We start from the raw sequence: 20322 nt of genomic DNA, 5'->3' as shown, positions 1-20322 counted from the left end.
ACAAGAGACAAGGAAGGACACTACATAATGATCAAGGGATCAATCCAAGAAGAAGATATAACAATTATAAATATATATGCACCCAACATAGGAGCACCTCAATACATAAGGCAACTGCTAACAGCTATAAAAGAGGAAATCGAAAGTAACACAATAATAGTGGGGGACTTTAACACCTCACTTACACCAATGGACAGATCATCCAAAATGAAAATAAACAAGGAAACAGAAGTTTTAAATGACACAATAGACGAGATAGATTTAATTGTTATCTATAGGACATTCCATCCAAAAACAGCAGATTACATGTTCTTCTCAAGTGCGCACGGAACGTTCTCCAGGATAGATCACATCTTGGGTCACAAATCAAGCCTCAGTAAATTTAAGAAAATTGAAATCATATCAAGCATCTTTTCTGACCACAATGCTATGAGATTAGAAATGAATTACAGGGAAAAAAACGTAAAAAGGACAAACACATGGAGGCTAAACAACACGTTACTAAATAACCAAGAGATCACTGAAGAAATCAAACAGGAAATCAAAAAATAACTAGAGACAAATGACAATGAAAACACGACGACCCAAAACCTATGGGATGCAGCAAAAGCAGTTCTAAGAGGGAAGTTTATAGCTATACAAGCCTACCTAAAGAAACAAGAAAAATCTCAAGTAAACAATCTAACCTTACACCTAAAGAAACTAGAGAATGAAGAACAAACAAAACCCAAAGTTAGCAGAAGGAAAGAAATCATAAAGATCAGAGTGGAAATAAGTGAAATAGAAACAAAGAAAACAATAGCAAAGATCAGTAAAACTAAAAGCTGGCTCTTTGAGAAGATAAACAAAATTGATAAGCCATTAGCCAGACTCATCAAGAAAAAGAGGGAGAGGTCTCAAATCAATAAAATCAGAAATGAAAACGGAGAAGTTACAACAGACACCGCAGAAATACAAAGCATCCTAAGAGACTACTACAAGCAACTTTATGCCAATAAAATGGACAACCTGGAAGAAATGGACAAATTCTTAGAAAGGTATAACCATCCAAGACTGAACCAGGAAGAAACAGAAAATATGAACAGACCAATCACAATTAATGAAATTGAAAGTGTGATTAAAAATCTTCCAACAAACAAAAGTCCAGGACCAGATGGCTTCACAGGTGAATTCTATCAAACATTTAGAGAAGAGCTAACACCTATCCTTCTCAAACTCTTCCAGAAAATTGCAGAGGAAGGAACACTCCCAAACTCATTCTATGAGGCCACCATCACCCTGATACCAAAACCAGACAAAGACACTACAAAAAAAGAAAATTACAGACCAATATCACTGATGAATATAGATGCAAAAGTCCTCAACAAAATACTAGCAAACAGAATCCAACAACACATTAAAAGGATCATACAGCACGATCAAGTGGGATTTATCCCAGGGATGCAAGGATTCTCCAATATACGCAAATCAATCAATGTGATACACCATATTAACAAATTGAGGAAGAAAAACCATATGATCATCTCAATAGATGCAGAAAAAGCTTTTGACAAAGTTCAACACCCATTTATGTTAAAAACTCTCCAGAAAGTGGGCATAGAGGGAACCTACCTCAACATAATAAAGGCCATATATGACAAACCCACAGCAAACATCATTCTCAATGGTGAAAAACTGAAAGCATTTCCTGTAAGATCAGCAAAGAGACAAGGATGTCCACTCTCACCACTATTATTCAACATAGTTCTGGAAGTCCTAGCCACGGCAATCAGAGAAGAAAAAGAAATAAAAGGAATACAAATTGGAAAAGAAGAAGTAAAACTGTCACTGTTTGCGGATGACATGATACTATACATAGAGAATCCTAAAACTGCCACCAGAAAACTGCTAGAGCTAATTAATGAATATGGTAAAGTTGCAGGATACAAAATTAATGCACAGAAATCTCTTGCATTCCTATACACTAATGATGAAAAATCTGAAAGAGAAATTAAGAAAACACTCCCATTTACCATTGCAACAAAAAGAATAAAATACCTAGGAATAAACCTACCTAGGGAGACAAAAGACCTGTATGCAGAAAACTATAAGACACTGATGAAAGAAATTAAAGGTGATACCAACAGATGGAGAGATATACCATGTTCTTAGATTGGAAGAATCAACATTGTGAAAATGACTATACTACGCAAAGCAATCTACAGAGTCAATGCAATCCCTATCAAATTACCGATGGCATTTTTTACAGAACTACAACAAATCATCTTAAAATTTGTATGGAAACACAAAAGACCCCGAATAGCCAAAGCAGTCTTGAGGGAAAAAAACGGAGCTGGAGGAATCAGACTCCCTGACTTCAGACTATACTATAAAGCTACAGTAATCAAGACAATATGGTACTGGCACAAAAACAGAAACATAGATCAATGGATCAAGACAGAAAGCCCAGAGATAAACCCACGCACCTATGGTCAACTAATCTATGACAAAGGAGGCAAAGATATACAATGGAGAAAAGACAGTCTCTTCAATAAGTGGTGCTGGGAAAACTGGACAGCTACATGTAAAAGAATGAAATTAGAATACTCCCTAACACCATACACAAAAATAAACTCAAAATGGATTAGAGACCTAAATGTAAGACCAGACACTATAAAACTCTTAGTGGAAAACATAGGAAGAACACTCTTTGACATAAATCACAGCAAGATTTTTTTTGATCCACCTCCTACAGTAATGGAAATAAAAACAAAAATAAACAAATGGGACCTAATGAAACTTCAAAGCTTTTGCACAGCAAAGGAAACCATAAACAAGACGAAAAGACAACCCCCAGAATGGGAGAAAATATTTGCAAATGAATCAACGGACAAAGGATTAATCTCCAAAATATATAAACACCTCATGCAGCTCAATATTAAAGAAACAAACACCCCAATCCAAAAATGGGCAGAAGACCTAAATAGACATTTCTTCAAAGAAGACATACAGACGGCCAAGAAGCACATGAAAAGATGCTCAACATCACTAATTATTAGAGAAATGCAAATCAAAACTACAGTGAGGTATCACCTCACACCAGTTAGAATGGGCATCATCAGAAAATCTACAAACAACAAATGCTGGAGAGGGTGTGGAGAAAAGGGAACCCTCTTGCACTGTTGGTGGGAATGTAAATTGATACAGCCACTATGGAGAACAATATGGAGGTTCCTTAAAAAACTAAAAATAAAATTACCATATGACCGAGAAATCCACTACTGGGCATATACCCAGAGAAAACCGTAATTCAAAAAGACACATGCACCCGAATGTTCATTGCAGCACTATTTACAATAGCCAGGTCATCGAAGCAACCTAAATGCCCATCAACAGACAAATGGATAAAGAAGTTGTGGTACATATACACAATGGAATATTACTCAGCCATAACAAGGAACGAAATTGAGTCATTTGTTGAGACGTGGATGGATCTAGAGACTGTCATACAGAGTGAAGTAAGTCAGAAAGAGAAAAACAAATATCATATATTAACGCATGTATGTGGAACCTAGAAAAATGGTACAGATGAGCCGGTTTGCAGGGCAGAGGTTGAGACACAGATGTAGAGAACGGACATATGGACACCAAGGGGGGAAAACTGTGGTGGGGTGGGGATGGTGGTGTGCTGAATTGGGTGGTTGGGATTGACATGTATACCCTGATGTGTATAAAATTGATGCCTAATAAGAACCTGCAGTATAAACAAACAAAGAAACAAACAAACAAAAAAGAAATATTTAAATATTAGGGATATAAAAACATTTCTCTCTAGTGAGCTATAATGGTCTTCATTTTCAGATCTACTTTTTCTTTTAAATATGATTATTTAATGTTCTAGTTATCCGCATTTCAATTAACTCTCTTAGGGAAAATGTTTTCATTATGCTGTGTACAACTGTCTCAAATTAAAATACATATATCAGTGTGTGGTGTGTGTATCTGTGTGTACAGCTTCTTGTTTGGTTCCTTTTTTTTTTTAAGAGAGCAAAGGGAATGAGAATGATTATCTTTCTTGAGCATGTATGAATTTGAAATGGCTCAGTACTTATTTTTGCTTTTCTTTCATTGTTAAATGTTTGCTTTAAAAGCTTATCTTTGTTTTAAAAGAAAATGCCTTGTGTCTATTTCCACATTGCTTTGGTTTGGGGAATTTAGGATTGAAAAAATGGTTGGTTACATTTGCTACAAATCACCTCTCATTTGGCCTATGTACTGTGGGGTACCAGAGGTGTATTCCCTTAAGCGACCTAGTTTTCTGGTCCTGTTTTGACCTACTATCATGTAGATCCTGCATGATTTGATGATCATGTATTACAAGTCTCATTCTTATTTCTGATGAATTTCATTGTAAATTCTAAGTTGTACTAAGTTGACTCGTGGTATTTTTTGTTTGTTTTAGTTTGAAATGCTTACTGGTACTCTGCCATTTCAAGGTAAAGACAGAAATGAGACCATGAATATGATATTAAAGTAAGTGTAAACATTTTTTTCTTTTGGGAAAAATTCCTTGCTTTCAGTTTTGAGAAACTTGTTATGGTTTTCATTTGACACAAAAGAACATTTTTCACATTGTCTCATTCCCTTCCACCATATAGGGGACATTATTTGCCATTGTGAAAGCGTTCTTTAAAATTCTTTTTGGGATTTATCAATTTAGAAGTATGGCTAGATTTAAATGAAATTTTCTGAAATCCTCTTTTCCAGAGCAAAACTTGGAATGCCTCAGTTTCTTAGTGCTGAAGCACAAAGTCTTCTAAGGATGTTATTCAAAAGGAATCCAGCAAATAGATTGGGTATTGTTTATTTTCTTAGCTTTTATAACAATATACTACATGCTTTGGGAGGATAATTATAACTTTATGTTTTCTGGCCTAAGTTCATTTACTGCTGCTATGTGTTTATACGTAGAATTCTACGTTTTATGTATGCAGAGATTCCAGTAAACTCTGTTATATCCATCATTAAAAAATGGAGTGGTCTAGTTATTCAGAACTTATGTTTAATATATATCATTATATCATATGAATGTCTCTTTTGACATAATTCACAGAATTCTCCCTTCTATAGGTAATCCTTTTAGATATTTGAAGATAATTATTTTGTCCCTTCCAATATTCTTCAGGATAAATGTTATGTTTCCATAACTGCTCATTATTTGGCTACTTTCTAGTAGCATTTCCCTGGATCCAAATGTGATCCTATTACCCTGTTTATGTCCATGTGTTAAAATTTCGATGTCACTTTATTCATTGCATTTTTAATTTGGCCTATAGATATGAGATCATAAATTGAATTATGAAGAAAATGAAAATTGCTTTAATTTTAATGTTATGTTAGATATGATTTTTATTTGATTCAGAAGGCATTTCAGTATTTCATGATACCCTATGTGCTTCAGCATGAACATCAGCTATTTTTTTATTATATTAAATTCAAAGGACCAATTAATAAAGCATCAGATAAGAAATCGTAAACTTTTCACTTCAGGGAATCTATGAAATGTGTGTACTCCTATTTACAGGTAATAGCCTGGAAGCCAGGTAGGCAGATTTAAAAAATCAGACTGGTAAAAAAATTATTTCCATTTTTATAGGTTCAGAAGGAGTTGACGAAATCAAAAGACATCTTTTTTTTGCAAATATTGACTGGAATGTAAGTTCAGTAGAAAGTTCGTTACTGAGTACCTTTAATAAAAAAAAAACTGAAGAGTAAATGGTAATATATGGACTTTGCTGATAAACTTAATCCATTTGTTTTATATTTAGTATGAGATTTTTATTTACAGGTGTAACATTTCATGCAATTACCTTGAACCAGTAGATGTGTGGATGATATGTAGTAAATTTTTGTTGCTCATTTGTCTTACCTGTTAAATATGGTTAATATTCTCCCCTATTCTAGGTTGGGGAATGTGGGGGGAAGAAGAGAAAGGAGAAGGGGGATGAATCATAGGACAGATTCTTACAGAAAAATGAATTCTAAAGAATCTAAGATGTTATTTAATTTCAAATGGTTCTTTGTCATGTATTAGAACAAATTACATTTGTTAAGAAGTGAAAATCTTTGTATATAGGTATTTTACTAAATTTTGAGGGAACATGAAAACAGAAACATTGCGAAATTCTGCAAAGTCATGTATTAAATTTTTTTAAGTTGCAACTCCCAGACTAATGAGCTTTTCTTAGAAAAGCTCACTTTTTGTTGTTGTTTACAACACAGCTTTATGTATTTTATGTACTATTAATCATCATAGGTAAGTGTTTTTGATTATTTAATTCTGGCACTGGTATTGAAAATTTTCCCAAAAGAAAAAGTGTCTCTTTTGGTTTCTAAGGCAGAGGTAGAGAGCCACTATTCACTGACCAAATTATTATTTCTGCTGGCTTGTAGAACAGGTTTCAGAAGTTAATATTTTTATTTATTTTTTATAGTTGTAAAACTGCAACACATTAATAGTAGTAATATCCTGAAAGGCCACGCAGTGAACATACTGCATGGGAGTCTGCCCTTTGTCATATCTGTGTGCATCCCTCTTTCGGTGTCCTTGCATTCCCTTGTCATTTTTTTCTAATGCTTCTCTGCTCTTCCTTTTTCTTTAACTAGAAAAACTAGAAATTATTTTTCCATTATTTTTATATCTAAACAGTTTGTTTATTCCTCTTAAATAATAAAAGAGTGGAATGTGTACATATTTAAATAAATGAAAATTACTTTAAAGTAATCCTCTATTAATTTTCCCTCACTGTGGGACTGTGAGCTTTTAAAAAAGTAGATTTCCAAAAAACAGTTATGTTGTAAGATATTTTATATGTCTTTCAAAAACATAAATTTTAGGAAGTTAGATTGTTAGACAAGTTTAAATTTGTGAATTCTATAAAAAGAGCTCTAAACAGTGCATCTAATGCATATTTTTATGTGAAAACAAAATAGGTATAATGCATATTTCTTGGAGATAGACTAATTATTAAGTTTGATATCCTAGAATGTTATTAGTTATTTCTGCATGGTAACATTGTGATATGTTCTGTATGGTTATTTTACAGTGAGAATTCAAGTCAGTTTTTGAAATCCAAAACTGAACAGAATTATTCCTCGTGAATGCAACCTGTGGCATTGCTGCTGTGTTTCTTGGTCTCATTTGATTCTGTACATTATCTCTCAAGTTTAGATGATACACAGAATTTGGTTAACAGGTTAGAATTTAGAATTTGGTTAACAGGTATCTGAAGCCTGTTGAAATTTCATTTATGAAATTGTGAGTATTCTGTTAAGGACTGTGAATATCATGTTCTGCTTTAATAATTTTTCAAGTATTAATACGTTTCTGTGTTATTCTGTTATTTCTTCTAGAAATTATATAAAAGAGAAGTTCAGCCTCCTTTCAAACCGGCTTCTGGAAAACCAGATGATACTTTTTGTTTTGATCCTGAATTTACTGCAAAAACACCTAAAGGTAATGCATGTTTATGTGTAACATCAGGGCTTTTATTCAGTTAGATGGTTAAAAAAGTAAACTAGCTTCTTAGGTAAAAACTAAAAGAATTTTAAGTTTGCAGAGGGTGGTTTGCCCTGTGTGGAAGTGTGGATCCTATATACAGCATTGCTTGGACACCTTTCAGGTAGAGGCTTTACATGGGAAATATTTACTAGGGAAGCACAGACTAGAGCAAAGGGTGAACGTTTTTTTTTTTTATTTTAAAAGTTTTTTGACATGCTAATGCATTAGAGGATGGGGGTAGGAGGTAAGATATGAGATATATCACTCTGACTCTTATAGTTTAGAATTTAATGAGGTTTACTTTTATTGGCATCTGTTTCATACATTCATTCAACAAATATTGAATACCTACTATGTACTAAGCAGTGACGGTGCAGAAGTGAACAGAACAGACAAAAATTATAATCTACATGGAGCTTGCATAATAGTATGGGGAAACAGACAATATAAAATAAATCAAATACCTAATATAGTATGTCTGATGATAACATTTAATGGTTTCCTTTATATTCAAAGAAATGTTGACATTTCATATCATAAAATTCTGTGTAGTTCTAATTAAATATAATTATTTGGACATTAGATTCTCCTGGTTTGCCAGCTAGTGCTAATGCTCATCAACTCTTCAAAGGATTCAGCTTTGTTGCAACTTCTATTGCAGAAGAATATAAAATCACTCCGATCACAAGTGCAAATGTATTACCAATTGTTCAGGTAAATTCCACTTAGATTATTCAGATTACGGATAATTATTTCTTTCAGTTACTGCTAATGGATTTACAGTGATTTTTAAGTGATTTTTAACTGCTTCATTTATCTCTGTATAATGAATTAAAGATGTCTCCATATGTTTTGGAAAAAAGCAGACAGTAGTAACCTTTAATTATATTTATGTATTTATGTGATCTCTTTTGGCAAGAAAATGTAATGGGTGATGTATTAGCTAGTTGATTTAATTATTGTATTGGCTTTGGGGATCTAGAAAGTCTACAATTTAGGATCAGTTCAGAATCTGTGTAAACCATTTATAAATACTGATAAAACTTCTCTAGAATTATTCTTGATTTTTAAAAGATTTAAGAAGAATGTATACTTAGGAGAGAAGATAAAAAATGTGAAACCATATCATTCTCTTTTGTATTTTACTTTTTAACAAAAACAGATAAATGGAAATGCTGCACAATTTGGTGAAGTATATGAATTGAAAGAGGATATTGGTGTTGGCTCCTATTCTGTTTGCAAACGATGCATACATACTGCTACCAACATGGAATTTGCAGTGAAGGTATTGTCTCTGAGGCTAACTTTTTTTGGTTTGTTTTATACGTGTAAGTTAAATTGCAGGTTAATGACAGTTTTTCAGTGGAGCAAGTGGAGAAAGCAAAGATAAAATGATGAGGAAAACCTCTTAAGACTTAATATTTTCATTTTGAATTTCTTTCCAAGACTTTATTTTGTCCAATAAAAAAAGACTTTATTTTGGAGGAACAGTGTGTTTCATGAATGTCTTGCTTTTGAATAATTTTATTTTAATGTAGTATGTTAAGATTGAACAATTGTGACAATTACTGTCACATTTGGATCAAATTATCAGTATAGTTTTAGTTAGGTGGAATATAATGTGTTTTTTATTGTTTCAGTTATAGGAAATTTGTAAATATTAAAATAATGTGAGATAAACATTACTCTTGAGTTTTATTATTTTCTTGAAAATATAACCAAATTGAAATTATGTCATTCATTTTTAGACAAAGAAAATATTTTTCCTCTGAGATTGTTCTTGTCTTATTTCTTAGATCATTGACAAAAGTAAAAGAGACCCCTCAGAAGAAATTGAAATTTTGATGCGCTATGGACAACACCCTAACATTATCACTTTAAAGGATGTAGGTATTTAAAATCTATGTATCAGCTAAGCTAATGAAGTTATGACTTGGCACTTTATTTTCTTATTGAAACTTTTCATGTCCATGGTATGTTTACTTTCATGCCACAAAATCTTAAGACTCTTAAATTTGGCACTTCAGTTCTTCATTTTCCCCCTGTGATTTTATACTACTACCCTTATTATAAAACGTCGGAAAGGAACTATGATGGTTGGTAAATGAGAGTGTCCTGATTACTTGAATGTATTCTAGCTGTTAACTAGTTAACATTATCACCAGCAACATTTATTATTCTCTAGTACTACAAGTATAGAAGATACAGGAGATTGGGAATCTGCCAAATTCTAGGAGATTTTACTTTCTTGATTGTACAGCAGTTGGCTGTAGCGTTGTGGATTGTTGCTTGGGTGAAATAGTATTAGTCTACTTTTTTTAAAGTGAACATATAACTCATATTAATAGATGTTACTGAATGCTGACTTTTCACGTAAAGAAAATAATGCTCTTTCCTCTGTAGAAAAGGCAGACAAATAAACCATCACCTTGATCAGTTTGTTTTAGATAATATGATATGCATTTTGATTTATAATCCTTAAATAGTATTTTATGTATATGTAAATGTATGTATGTGTGTGGATAGATAGATAGATATATGTCTACACATATGTGTTTGTATGTGTAGATGTAGATATCACATGATCTGAATAGAAGGGTGTACATATTTTTAATATATTCTCCTTGATATAGTATTTGAATTCAACAAATATTTAAGACACCATGTCAGATAATAGACTATGGGGAAGATATTAAAAAACAAATAATATATTTACTGCCAGAAGGAAGCTTACTATCATTAAGGAAGGAAAGTGCCTATAATACAGTAAAAAAATGAGACAGATGCCATTTGAGAGGCACAAAGTTTTATTTTTCCATTTATATTCTTTGATGAAGTATAACAGAAAACTTCAAAAGTTAAAACAATTATATGTTTCACATGGTCTCACAGAATGGTGTAAGAGTCCATTTAGCCAGTTTAACCTTCAGTAGAGCCTGCACTATATTAATACTAAAGGAATAATATATTTTTTAACACTAGAGGTTCATTAGAAAAGCAAAGTAAATATAATTTAAAACGTTTCAGAATTGTAATTATAAATAATATCATTTATAAAATATGTTCTTTTTTAGGTTTATGATGATGGTAGATATGTTTACCTTGTTACGGATTTGATGAAAGGAGGAGAGCTACTTGACCGTATTCTCAAACAAAAATGTTTTTCAGAACGGGAAGCTAGTGATGTACTGTTTATAATAACTAACACAGTTGACTATCTTCATTGTCAAGGAGTAAGTTGTAGTTATATGCTTCCTTTTAATTCTGGGGCTTATATCTTCACAAAATAATATATAGGATATGACACCTAAAATGAATTACTTTTTCTATCACATATTTTTATATGGAATAGCCTAATAAAATTTATAATGTAGTGAAGGTTATAGGATTAGGAAATTGGGTAATACCTTATTAATTTTCTTCACTCTACCTGTTGGCCCTAATTTAATAGCATATTAGCTTTAAAAGTGGTTTGAATTATACAAATATATCTAACCTTGACTTTTAAATTATTAAACCTAATCAAACTTAAAAGTGAAACATAAAAGAGTTATCCAAGGACATGTTGTGAATATTATTCAAATTATACTATGCCTAACATATAAAGTTCTGGCAAGACTGCATATCTTGATTGTTGCCAGCCCCTCCCCCAATACAGTAAGAAATTTGGATTCTAAACATTTGAAGTATTACTATATTGAAATTTCTAGTGGAGAGGCAGCCCTGTTATTTTGCTTCCTATCTCTTCATAAAGAAAGCAAATGAACTGAGTTATCAAAAAAGGTCACTTTTATTATATATATAGCTAAACAAGAAAACAAAGTCACAAATAATTTAAAAATGTAAGTTTGAATAGTTGTAGTAGTGGATATGTACCCACTTATGTATAAACAATAAAACAATGAACGACTCAGAAATGACATAATGAAAATTCTACAGGGGCCAGAACTCATTTTTGAGTGTGGTTTTATAGAGTACATTTTCAGCATTTTGAAATGTAAATTGTATAATGCTAAAGGAGTAGTTCTATAATAATTCAATTCCTTGATTGTCTTTATCAGCACACTCTAAAATAAAGGATGACCAGAATTTTTGAGAAGAAGAAAATGATAAACCTCTTTTGTTTATTATTTTAGAAATTAAACAATACATCAATTAAGTAAATTAATGACAGACATGTGTTGAGCATTTCTACATGCCAGACATTGTAAAAGGTATTGCAGATTCAACCATGGGTTTAAGTCTTGATCCTTGTCTTGAAAGACCTTTTAATGTAGCAAACTGCTGATTAAAAATAGGACTAGATTAAATGAAGTGGATAGTGTATCAGAAAGAAAATCATCACATAGAGAATTTCAGAATATTTTCCATTTCTAGCATTTCATTTGGTTCTTACTGTTTCTGTTTTTCTGCCGAGTTTTCATGCATTGAAAGCATTTTGTTTGTTTTACTTCACTGAAGATAGTTATAGGAGCTACTTTACTTTTTAATTTCTCTTATATTTATTTAGTCTTGTGAATTTTGAACAAAGGCATTTTGATGAGCTATAATTGACATATAATATTGTGTACGTTTAAGGTATACATGTTGATTTGAGACATTTATATACTACAGTATGATTACCACCATAGCATTACCGAGCACATCTATCATATCACAATAATAGCCACTTTAAAATGCTTGCTGTTAGGTCCAACATGGTTTATATTGGAGTTGGAATTGATTTTCTTTTTTCTTGAAACTGTGTTCCGTTTTTTGGGGGGAGGGGTTCTTTGTATATCAGATAATTTTGGATTGTGTACTGCACATTTGTGTATTAACTTATGGAGATTTATTATATTCTGTTATTTTTCTCCAGTGATTATTTTTTGTTTTGTTTTGTTTTCAGTGGGTAATTTTCTTAGCAGGGTTTGTGCTGAAAACTTTGCTTTTTGAGCAGCAGCTGTGGTCTCTGTCTATATCTTTTGTCTTTATGAACTACTTTGAACCTCCTCTACACATTTTTGATTCAAGGGTCAGTTTTGGCTCTTTCCCTTACTGTATTCCTCCACTCAGCATTCACGGTTTCCCAGCATTTCTTTTCTGGTCCTCCAGGCCAGAAAGACAGTGGCCTTTTCTTCATGTCTTTACTACTACTGTGTGCCCTAGGGGCTGTACTAAGCTCTAGGCTAAAAGCCACTGACTGATATGGGAACCTACTCATGCAGCTCCCTCCTTCAACCAAGTATGTACTCCCCACCAGAGTCTTGTCTCCTGCTCATTCCCCAGTACCTTCAAGGTAGTTGATTTTTCTACTCAGGTTTTATATTTGTTTACTGTGGGGAGGGGGTGTTGAGTAGGGTCTTAGTCCATTATATCCACAAGTGGAACTGATAAGTGAGTTTTGAGATTGGAAGTGGTTAACAAAACTGGTGGCTTGATAAAAACTGGCACATCTGTCTGACAGAGATAATTTCGTCTGTGTACTTCAGGTGGTCGGGGCCATCATGGTTGGAGAAAGTATCATTTTCAAAATTTTATGATTGAGACATTTCCTTTTCCTGGAAATATATTAACTTACAATGTTTTATTCCACAGATATTTAGTTAGCTATAGAAATGTAAAGCTTTTTTTTTAATGTTCAAGGTTGTTCATCGTGATCTTAAACCCAGTAATATTTTATACATGGATGAATCAGCCAACGCAGACTCCATTAGGATCTGTGATTTTGGGTTTGCAAAACAACTTCGAGGAGAAAATGGACTTCTCTTAACTCCATGCTACACTGCAAACTTTGTAGCACCTGAGGTATTCTTTAAAACTTCAGTATTTGCCTTTCATTCTTTTCCTTTAGTTAAATGTATTTGAGATCATGTATGTGTTATGGTAGGTAGGTAAAAGCTGAGTTATCTTGTCCTTTCCCAGCTATAAAGCTCTTTAAATCATTCAATTCTGATAACTCCCAATATAAATATTCAGACTAATAACTAGCATCTGAAACCAACCTGAATGTAATAATCAGATTATTCTATTCTGTTGGGTTACATAGTGGTTTCAGAATCATACCCTTTTAGAACAGGGCAGAGAGTGAAGATAACCTCACCTTAAACATATTAAATATTCTAAATGAGGAAACTGAGGCTCAAAGTACTTAATAACAGCATTCACTGAGTAACAAAGCCAGGATATTTTCAGATATTTTGGTTTGTGCTGAACATAAGGTGATTTATATTGTTTAGCATTATACATAACATGGGCAATGCCATCCCCGATTATCTTTAAGATCTTCTAATTCATGGAGAAAACAGCTTCACAGGGTTTTTTTTTTTATAAGCAGTGGGGTTTTTCTTGGCAAATAACATTCGTATGTAGATCTTAGAGAGAAGAGACAGGAAAGGTGATGATGAGGAAGTCAAGGGGTGCACGTTTCACATTTGGCAAGCTCCAGCAGTCTGTCAGTTCTGATAATGGGGATGGGAGCTTTGACAGTAGCAACTCCCACAGCAGTGAAAGTATGGGTGATGAAAAATGAATCAGGGATGGCATTGGTCATATAGATTCTTTTTAAGTTTTCTTTGTAAAAGTCAAGAACTGTTCTTATATGTTATGAATAATGCTAAGTCATATGGATTATCGGATGTTTAACACAAATCAAAATACACAGATATCCTCAGGTTAGAAAAATTGAATTTTCCAAGTCAGAAGAAGAATAAAATAATGTGAGGATGAATTCCTATCTCATGTGCATTTTTTTTTTTTGCATTAAATACTAGTCCTTTATGGATAATATTGCATATCAGATATAATACAAGATACAGTATATTTCTTGTATTGAAATATCAACAAATCTGTATTTTAATGTTGCTATTAGAAAAATAATATTTCTAGTGATGAAAATAGAAACATAGAAAATAGGAAAATAACTTTCTAATAGTGAAAAGTTCCCATGTTAAAACTTATTAAATCTTCCTTTAAGATGTTAATGTTGAGGAACAAGTATAATACCTGCTTTACAGGGTTTTTATGATAAGATTTGCCCTGTAAGAAATTATGTATGTATCCAGAGAATGTGCTTTAATCTGTATTCTAATTATATTCATAGAATAATGAATGTACAAATTTTTATCACATTAAAATATATGGAAACTGTATTTCCCAAAACAAAAATTGGGATTCATGCATGATCCAAGAAGGGGTTATTGTACTGCCCCCAGGTGTAAGAGATATCTTAGACATAAAAAAATTAGCTTTTCTAGGGCATTTTAATGGTTTTATAGAATAGGAAGATAGAAATTTGAGATGAAGGCTCTTCTGTTAAATATAGGGTATACTGTATATTTCTCATTTCATTAAAATGAAAAATATACAGTATGTTTGTGTTTAGATTAATGGTTAGGTAAACATTTTTAGATTAATGGCTAGGTAAACATTTTCAAATGAGTACAATCTGCAGCGTAGAATACAGCCCATTGATGCTTTTTATCCTACCAGACTTCCATTGTAGTAAGACACTCTCACCATTGTAATAGTGAAGGTTTTCAGGTGGGCATGTGGAGACCACTTGTCTGTAACTAATGCCTCTAGTGTCTGAACTACCTTTGGCTAGGTTAGTATTTGTATTTTCAAAATGCTTTGAAAAGTTTTATTATCAAGAGCTGAAGCCTCTGCTAGCAATCAATGCATATTTGTAAATTGTTATAAATGAAAAACAGGTTTGGGGTAAGATTTGTTTCTAAAATTTCAGACCCTTTCAAAAATTATTAGTGAAGTGTATGAAATGCATCATTTTTTTTTATTAATTAATTTATTTATTTTTGGCTGTGTTGGGTCTTCGTTTCTGTGCGAGGGCTTTCTCTAGTTGTGGCAAGCGGGGGCCACTCTTCATCGCGGTGCGCGGGCCTCTCACTATCGCGGCCTCTCTTGTTGCGGAGCACGGGCTCCAGACGCGCAGGCTCAGTAGTTGTGGCTCACGGGCCCAGTTGCTCCGCGGCATGTGGGATCTTCCCAGACCAGGGCTCGAACCCGTGTCCGCTGCATTGGCAGGCAGATTCTCAACCACTGCGCCACCAGGGAAGCCCAATGCATCATCTTTTAAACTAGAATCAGAAAGATTCAAGTATCCATGCAGATATTTGAATAAATAATAGCATTTATGAGAGTATAAATTCATTATTTCATCACAGTTCATTAAGAGCCCTTATTTGCTAAAAGAGAAACTAATTAGTAGTACAATTTCAGCTGAACAATAAGGAATATTCATTCACTTTTTTGATATGCATCAATTCAGTCAACCTCTTAAGGCTTATTTACTTAATAGATGTGCTTGTACTATACCTATGTCACAAAAATTAATGTATCTCAAAAAATATTTATTCTTTTATAAAAGCAAATCTATCATATTATTCAACTGACATTTAATGTCTACTGAGGTCTAAGAATGATCCTGAACTAGAGGAATTTACAATATATTGGATGGATGCTATGCCTGCAACTCTTTTTAAAAAGTAAATGTGAAATTACCCTGCTTTGCTCTGGCTTTGGGCTGTCATATGTTTCGCTCCAAATATGAATTTATCTGAATGAGAATCTCTATGTTACATTTTGATGATTTGGGAAGCCAAATGAGAGAGAAAGTAAAGTCATTAACTACTTTAATTCTGACTTCTATCTTCTTTGTATTTAACTCAATGCAAGTAAGAAGGTATGAAACACGTTACTTTCTACACTGTACTCTTTCATTCATCCCGCTACCTTGCCTTGTTTTTTTATGGCTGTATGTTCTTACTATTAATAGGACATTGAGACCTACTCTAGAACAAAAGTAGACTGCCTCTTCTTTACACATACAAAATGGGTTTAAGTGTGTGGTAAAGCTAAACCAAGTTTTTCATGGTTGACCCTAATTAGATTAAGCAATATGATTCCTCCAGTGCCTTTCTTCTCATTAACTCTGAAGGTTTTGGGAGTATGAAATACCTATAGCTGACTCACTGATTAACCCTTGCCTGCCCAACTAGTTCACTAAGCAGTCCCTCAGCCTTGGCTTTGCATTGGATCATCTGGGAACCTTTAAGACTATTGTCCTAAGGGAACCAGGGAAAACATGGTGATGCCCAGAACTACAAGAAGTGATGAGAGGGCTTCCCTGGTGGCGCAGTGGTTAAGAATCCGCCTGCCAATGCAGGGGACATGGGTTCGAGCCCTGGTTCGGGAAGATCCAACATGCCGCGGAGCAACTAAGCCTGTGTGCCACAACTACTGAGCCTGCGCTCTAGAGCCTGCGAGCCACAACTACTGAAGCCCGCGTGCCTAGAGCCCATGCTCCACAACAAGAGAAGCCACTGCAATGAGAAGCCCATGCACCGCAACGAAGAGTAGCCCCCACTCACCGCAACTAGAGAAAGCCCGCACACAGCAACGAAGACCCAATGCAGCCAAGAATAATAAATAAATAAAATAAATAAATTTATTATAAAAAAAAGGAAGTGATGAGAAAAGGAAAGAGATAGGGGAAAAAAGCAGGAGAGGTTTATGTTTCACTAGAGGATACCAGGTTAGGCTTATCGTGATGTGAATTGTTTAGCTCTACCTCATTATTTATTAGGGCCTTTGTAGTCTCCACTTGTGTTATTTACATAAGCCAGTTAAATAGGTATTTTGATAGCCTATTCAGCTTCCCAAGTTTGCATGTACGTGTGTTCTTATAAATACACTTTGACTATGAAAAAAACATTATATGTTGAATTTTAAGTTAGTTAGATACTTATTATTCAAGTCTAGCCATTGTCAAAGCTAAACATTAATATTTTTAGCCTTTTATAAATGAAATGTCCATTCTGGTGGTTATACAATCCCCAGTGTTAATGCATTAATAATGTTTCTATTTTGTTCCTATGTCTAAAGGCTTTAGCAGTGGGCTTGTTTTTCTAAATTTAAAAAAAGGTCTTATTTCACCTCAAACTAGCTATTAACTTCACAGAGAATATTCACATGAATATGTAATAAATATGTTATTTGATTTTTATTAATACTAGTCTCAAAAGAAAAAAACTACCAAAATTATTATATGAAAAATTAATGAAACCATTCAGAATTTATCAAATGTGTGTTTGTGACCCAGAAATATACTAATTTTTTTAAAGATATGAGCCTTGTATATAAAATATAAATTCATCTTGCTTTCATGAGATTATATATTATCTTACCACCTCTTGTGTAGTAAGGAGGCAATTATCATAGATATTAAAATCACAGACATTAGAGTAAGAATGCCTGCTCCACCACTCACTAGTTTTGTGATATTAGACAAATTACTTAACATTTACCTCAGTTTCCTCAAATTCAAAATGGAAGTAATATCTATCTCATAGAGTCAGTGTCAGGGTTAAAAGACAGTACTCTGTGTAGAATATATTGAGCTCTCTGTACATATTATTTTAAATTTTGATGTGTCTGGATTTCCTGAGAGGAGGAGTGAAAGCTCATTGAGGTCAGGGATCATATCTTAAAAAGGTTGTTTTTTTTGTATCACTCATGTTGCTTAATCACATTAATAGCCACTTATTGAATGCTTGTTAATTGCAGAAGACTTTGCCTTTAACATTGTGAATCTATTTTTGAAAAGATTAAAATGAGCTAAATTGTGAACATTTGTGAGATTATTAGAAACACAACTTTCTTTTAGATGAGAAAACTGAGTTTATACTGAGTAGTACCAGATGAGTATTTCTTTCTCAGGTTCTTATGCAACAAGGCTATGATGCTGCTTGTGATATTTGGAGTCTGGGAGTCCTTTTTTACACAATGTTGGCTGGGTAAGAAATTTGTATACTCAAATTAATTCACATCATTATTTGAATTTCACCTGTATATTTTCATCTAGAAAGAGGACAGATGAAAGTAACCTTAAGGAAAATGCTATCAACATTTCAAAATATTATATATTATGTACTTATAAAATTAAAAAAACATAAGGTAAGGTGTTTAAGGAGGCATTATTTAGATATATAATTAAAAGATTGTTCAATTAGAACTAAAACTTCTAAAATAAAGCATATATTTTTACTTTGATATTTTACATTTGAGTGCATTACTTTTTGAAAATGTTTACTTGAGCATAAAATAATTTCATGGTTCAGCAGGTGCTTACCCACTGAACTTGCTGATGTTAATTTTTTTTAAGTACTTGAATTTTGGTTCTCTTGGCAGTAGAGATTTAGTAAGATTGAGCTTTATAAGAAAGCTAAATAAAGTAGTAACAATACTAAACTACAGAAACACGCACAGCTGCCTTCTCTTAAAAGGATAAAGAAATACTAAAAAATGTAACCATTGGATTGTGTTAATATTGTTAATTTATAAATAATACAAGTGCTGTTTTACTCTTAATAATGAATAGCACTTTTATTTAGGAGTAAAAATGTGTAGCTGTAGATAAACGCTAGGTTTAGCAAAGTCTAATGTGTAGAATGGAATTTGAAGAATTATAATGTAATTATAATGTACTTAGGTGTGAGTTTTTAAAGAAGCCATTTAGTATAATTAAATATGCTTGACATAGCAGGAGCTTTATAAAGATAAGTTATGAAAATGGTGAATCTAAATTATTTATTGGCTTGGTGATAATCACATGTCAGTATATTCCACGTACTTTTAGATGTATGCAAAATAGTTATAGACCACAGCAAGTGCTAAAGTTAAGGGTAGCTCAAGTTTGCATGTGAACAGCAATCAGCAGTATTGGTTTCAAACCATGGGATATGATTTCTAGATAGCTGCTTTCAAATATTTACTTTATGACTAAACAAAACATTTTGTGTGTGTGCATATGTATGTGTGTTTATCTCAACTTAATTGTTACATGAGGGAATTAACACATTAACATATTAAGACATCTTCCTCATACTTTTTAACCATAAGTCTTTCTGTTCCCAAATTTGAATACCATTTTTAGTTCCATTTGTTACAATGGTATAAAACTGATCACTTTTTGTCATTCTATAGTTCTTTTTTAACCTATTTTAACTTCATACAATGTATTTGTCTTCCTGTCCATGAATATTGATCCATGTAATAATTTTAATGGCTATAGAGGATTTTTCTGTTACATTGATATAAATATTTAACCAGTTTTTCATAAACATGAATTAAAACTATTGTTAACTTGTTTTCACTGATAATATTAATAAAATGCTAATGAATAAATTTGAGCCAATTCAATAAATATATTATGAATATATGAAATTAACAATTTCTTCATAGTAGGTATATTTGGTTTGCTAACTTATGCCTGTGAGAATACAAAATTTGCATGTTTCATTCTGGTCTGATTTTCAGAATGTAGAGCTACATAAATGTATTTTATTTTACATTGATTAACTGATCAAAGGCAAAAAAAAAAGATGATTGATGTAGGCAAGACTCTTCATTTTATTAAATAATTTATTAGGATTAAGTTTATTGTTTGAAATGTAAAATTTGATATGAACAGTAAAGGGAAATTTTAGGTGGTATTCTTAATTTGCTATAGTAAATGTATGCTTGTAGTTCTATACTCATCACTTTCAATTAGATTTAATATATATGTTAGGCCCTTATGTATACTTAAATCTTTTTTATTAATAGCTATACTCCATTTGCTAATGGCCCCAATGATACTCCTGAAGAGATACTGCTGCGTATAGGCAATGGAAAGTTCTCTTTGAGTGGTGGAAACTGGGACAGTATTTCAGATGGAGCAAAGGTATAAATTATATAAATGTTTTGTTTTGTTGAATTACTGTTAATTCCTGAAATCTTTAAGT

At 32.7% G+C, this 20322-nt stretch overlaps 1 protein-coding gene across 17 annotated transcripts in view; it reads left to right on the top strand.

Annotated features, from left to right (window-relative positions):
- Nucleotides 1-20322, top strand: part of RPS6KA6 (ribosomal protein S6 kinase A6) — a 202711-nt gene that overhangs the window by 148833 nt on the left and 33556 nt on the right. For all 17 annotated transcript variants that reach the window (XR_014258983.1, XM_082447374.1, XM_082447375.1 and 14 more), the window contains 11 exons: nt 4442-4512; nt 4747-4835; nt 5636-5694; nt 7393-7495; nt 8124-8254; nt 8703-8825; nt 9337-9426; nt 10615-10773; nt 13166-13327; nt 18257-18333; nt 20144-20261. Coding sequence is in view for 16 of the 17 variants with exons in the window: in XM_082447374.1 (XP_082303500.1) it covers nt 4442-4512; nt 4747-4835; nt 5636-5694; nt 7393-7495; nt 8124-8254; nt 8703-8825; nt 9337-9426; nt 10615-10773; nt 13166-13327; nt 18257-18333; nt 20144-20261 (1182 nt within the window). In the remaining variant the exon portion in view is untranslated. The remainder of the gene's footprint in view (nt 1-4441; nt 4513-4746; nt 4836-5635; nt 5695-7392; nt 7496-8123; nt 8255-8702; nt 8826-9336; nt 9427-10614; nt 10774-13165; nt 13328-18256; nt 18334-20143; nt 20262-20322) is intronic.

This window comes from Balaenoptera physalus (assembly GCF_965194825.1).
Source record: "Balaenoptera physalus genome assembly, chromosome: X".
In the NCBI taxonomy this organism is placed as follows: Eukaryota; Metazoa; Chordata; class Mammalia; order Artiodactyla; family Balaenopteridae; genus Balaenoptera; species Balaenoptera physalus.
Note: the sequence above shows the minus strand (reverse complement) of the source record. Positions and strands in the feature narration are given on the sequence as shown.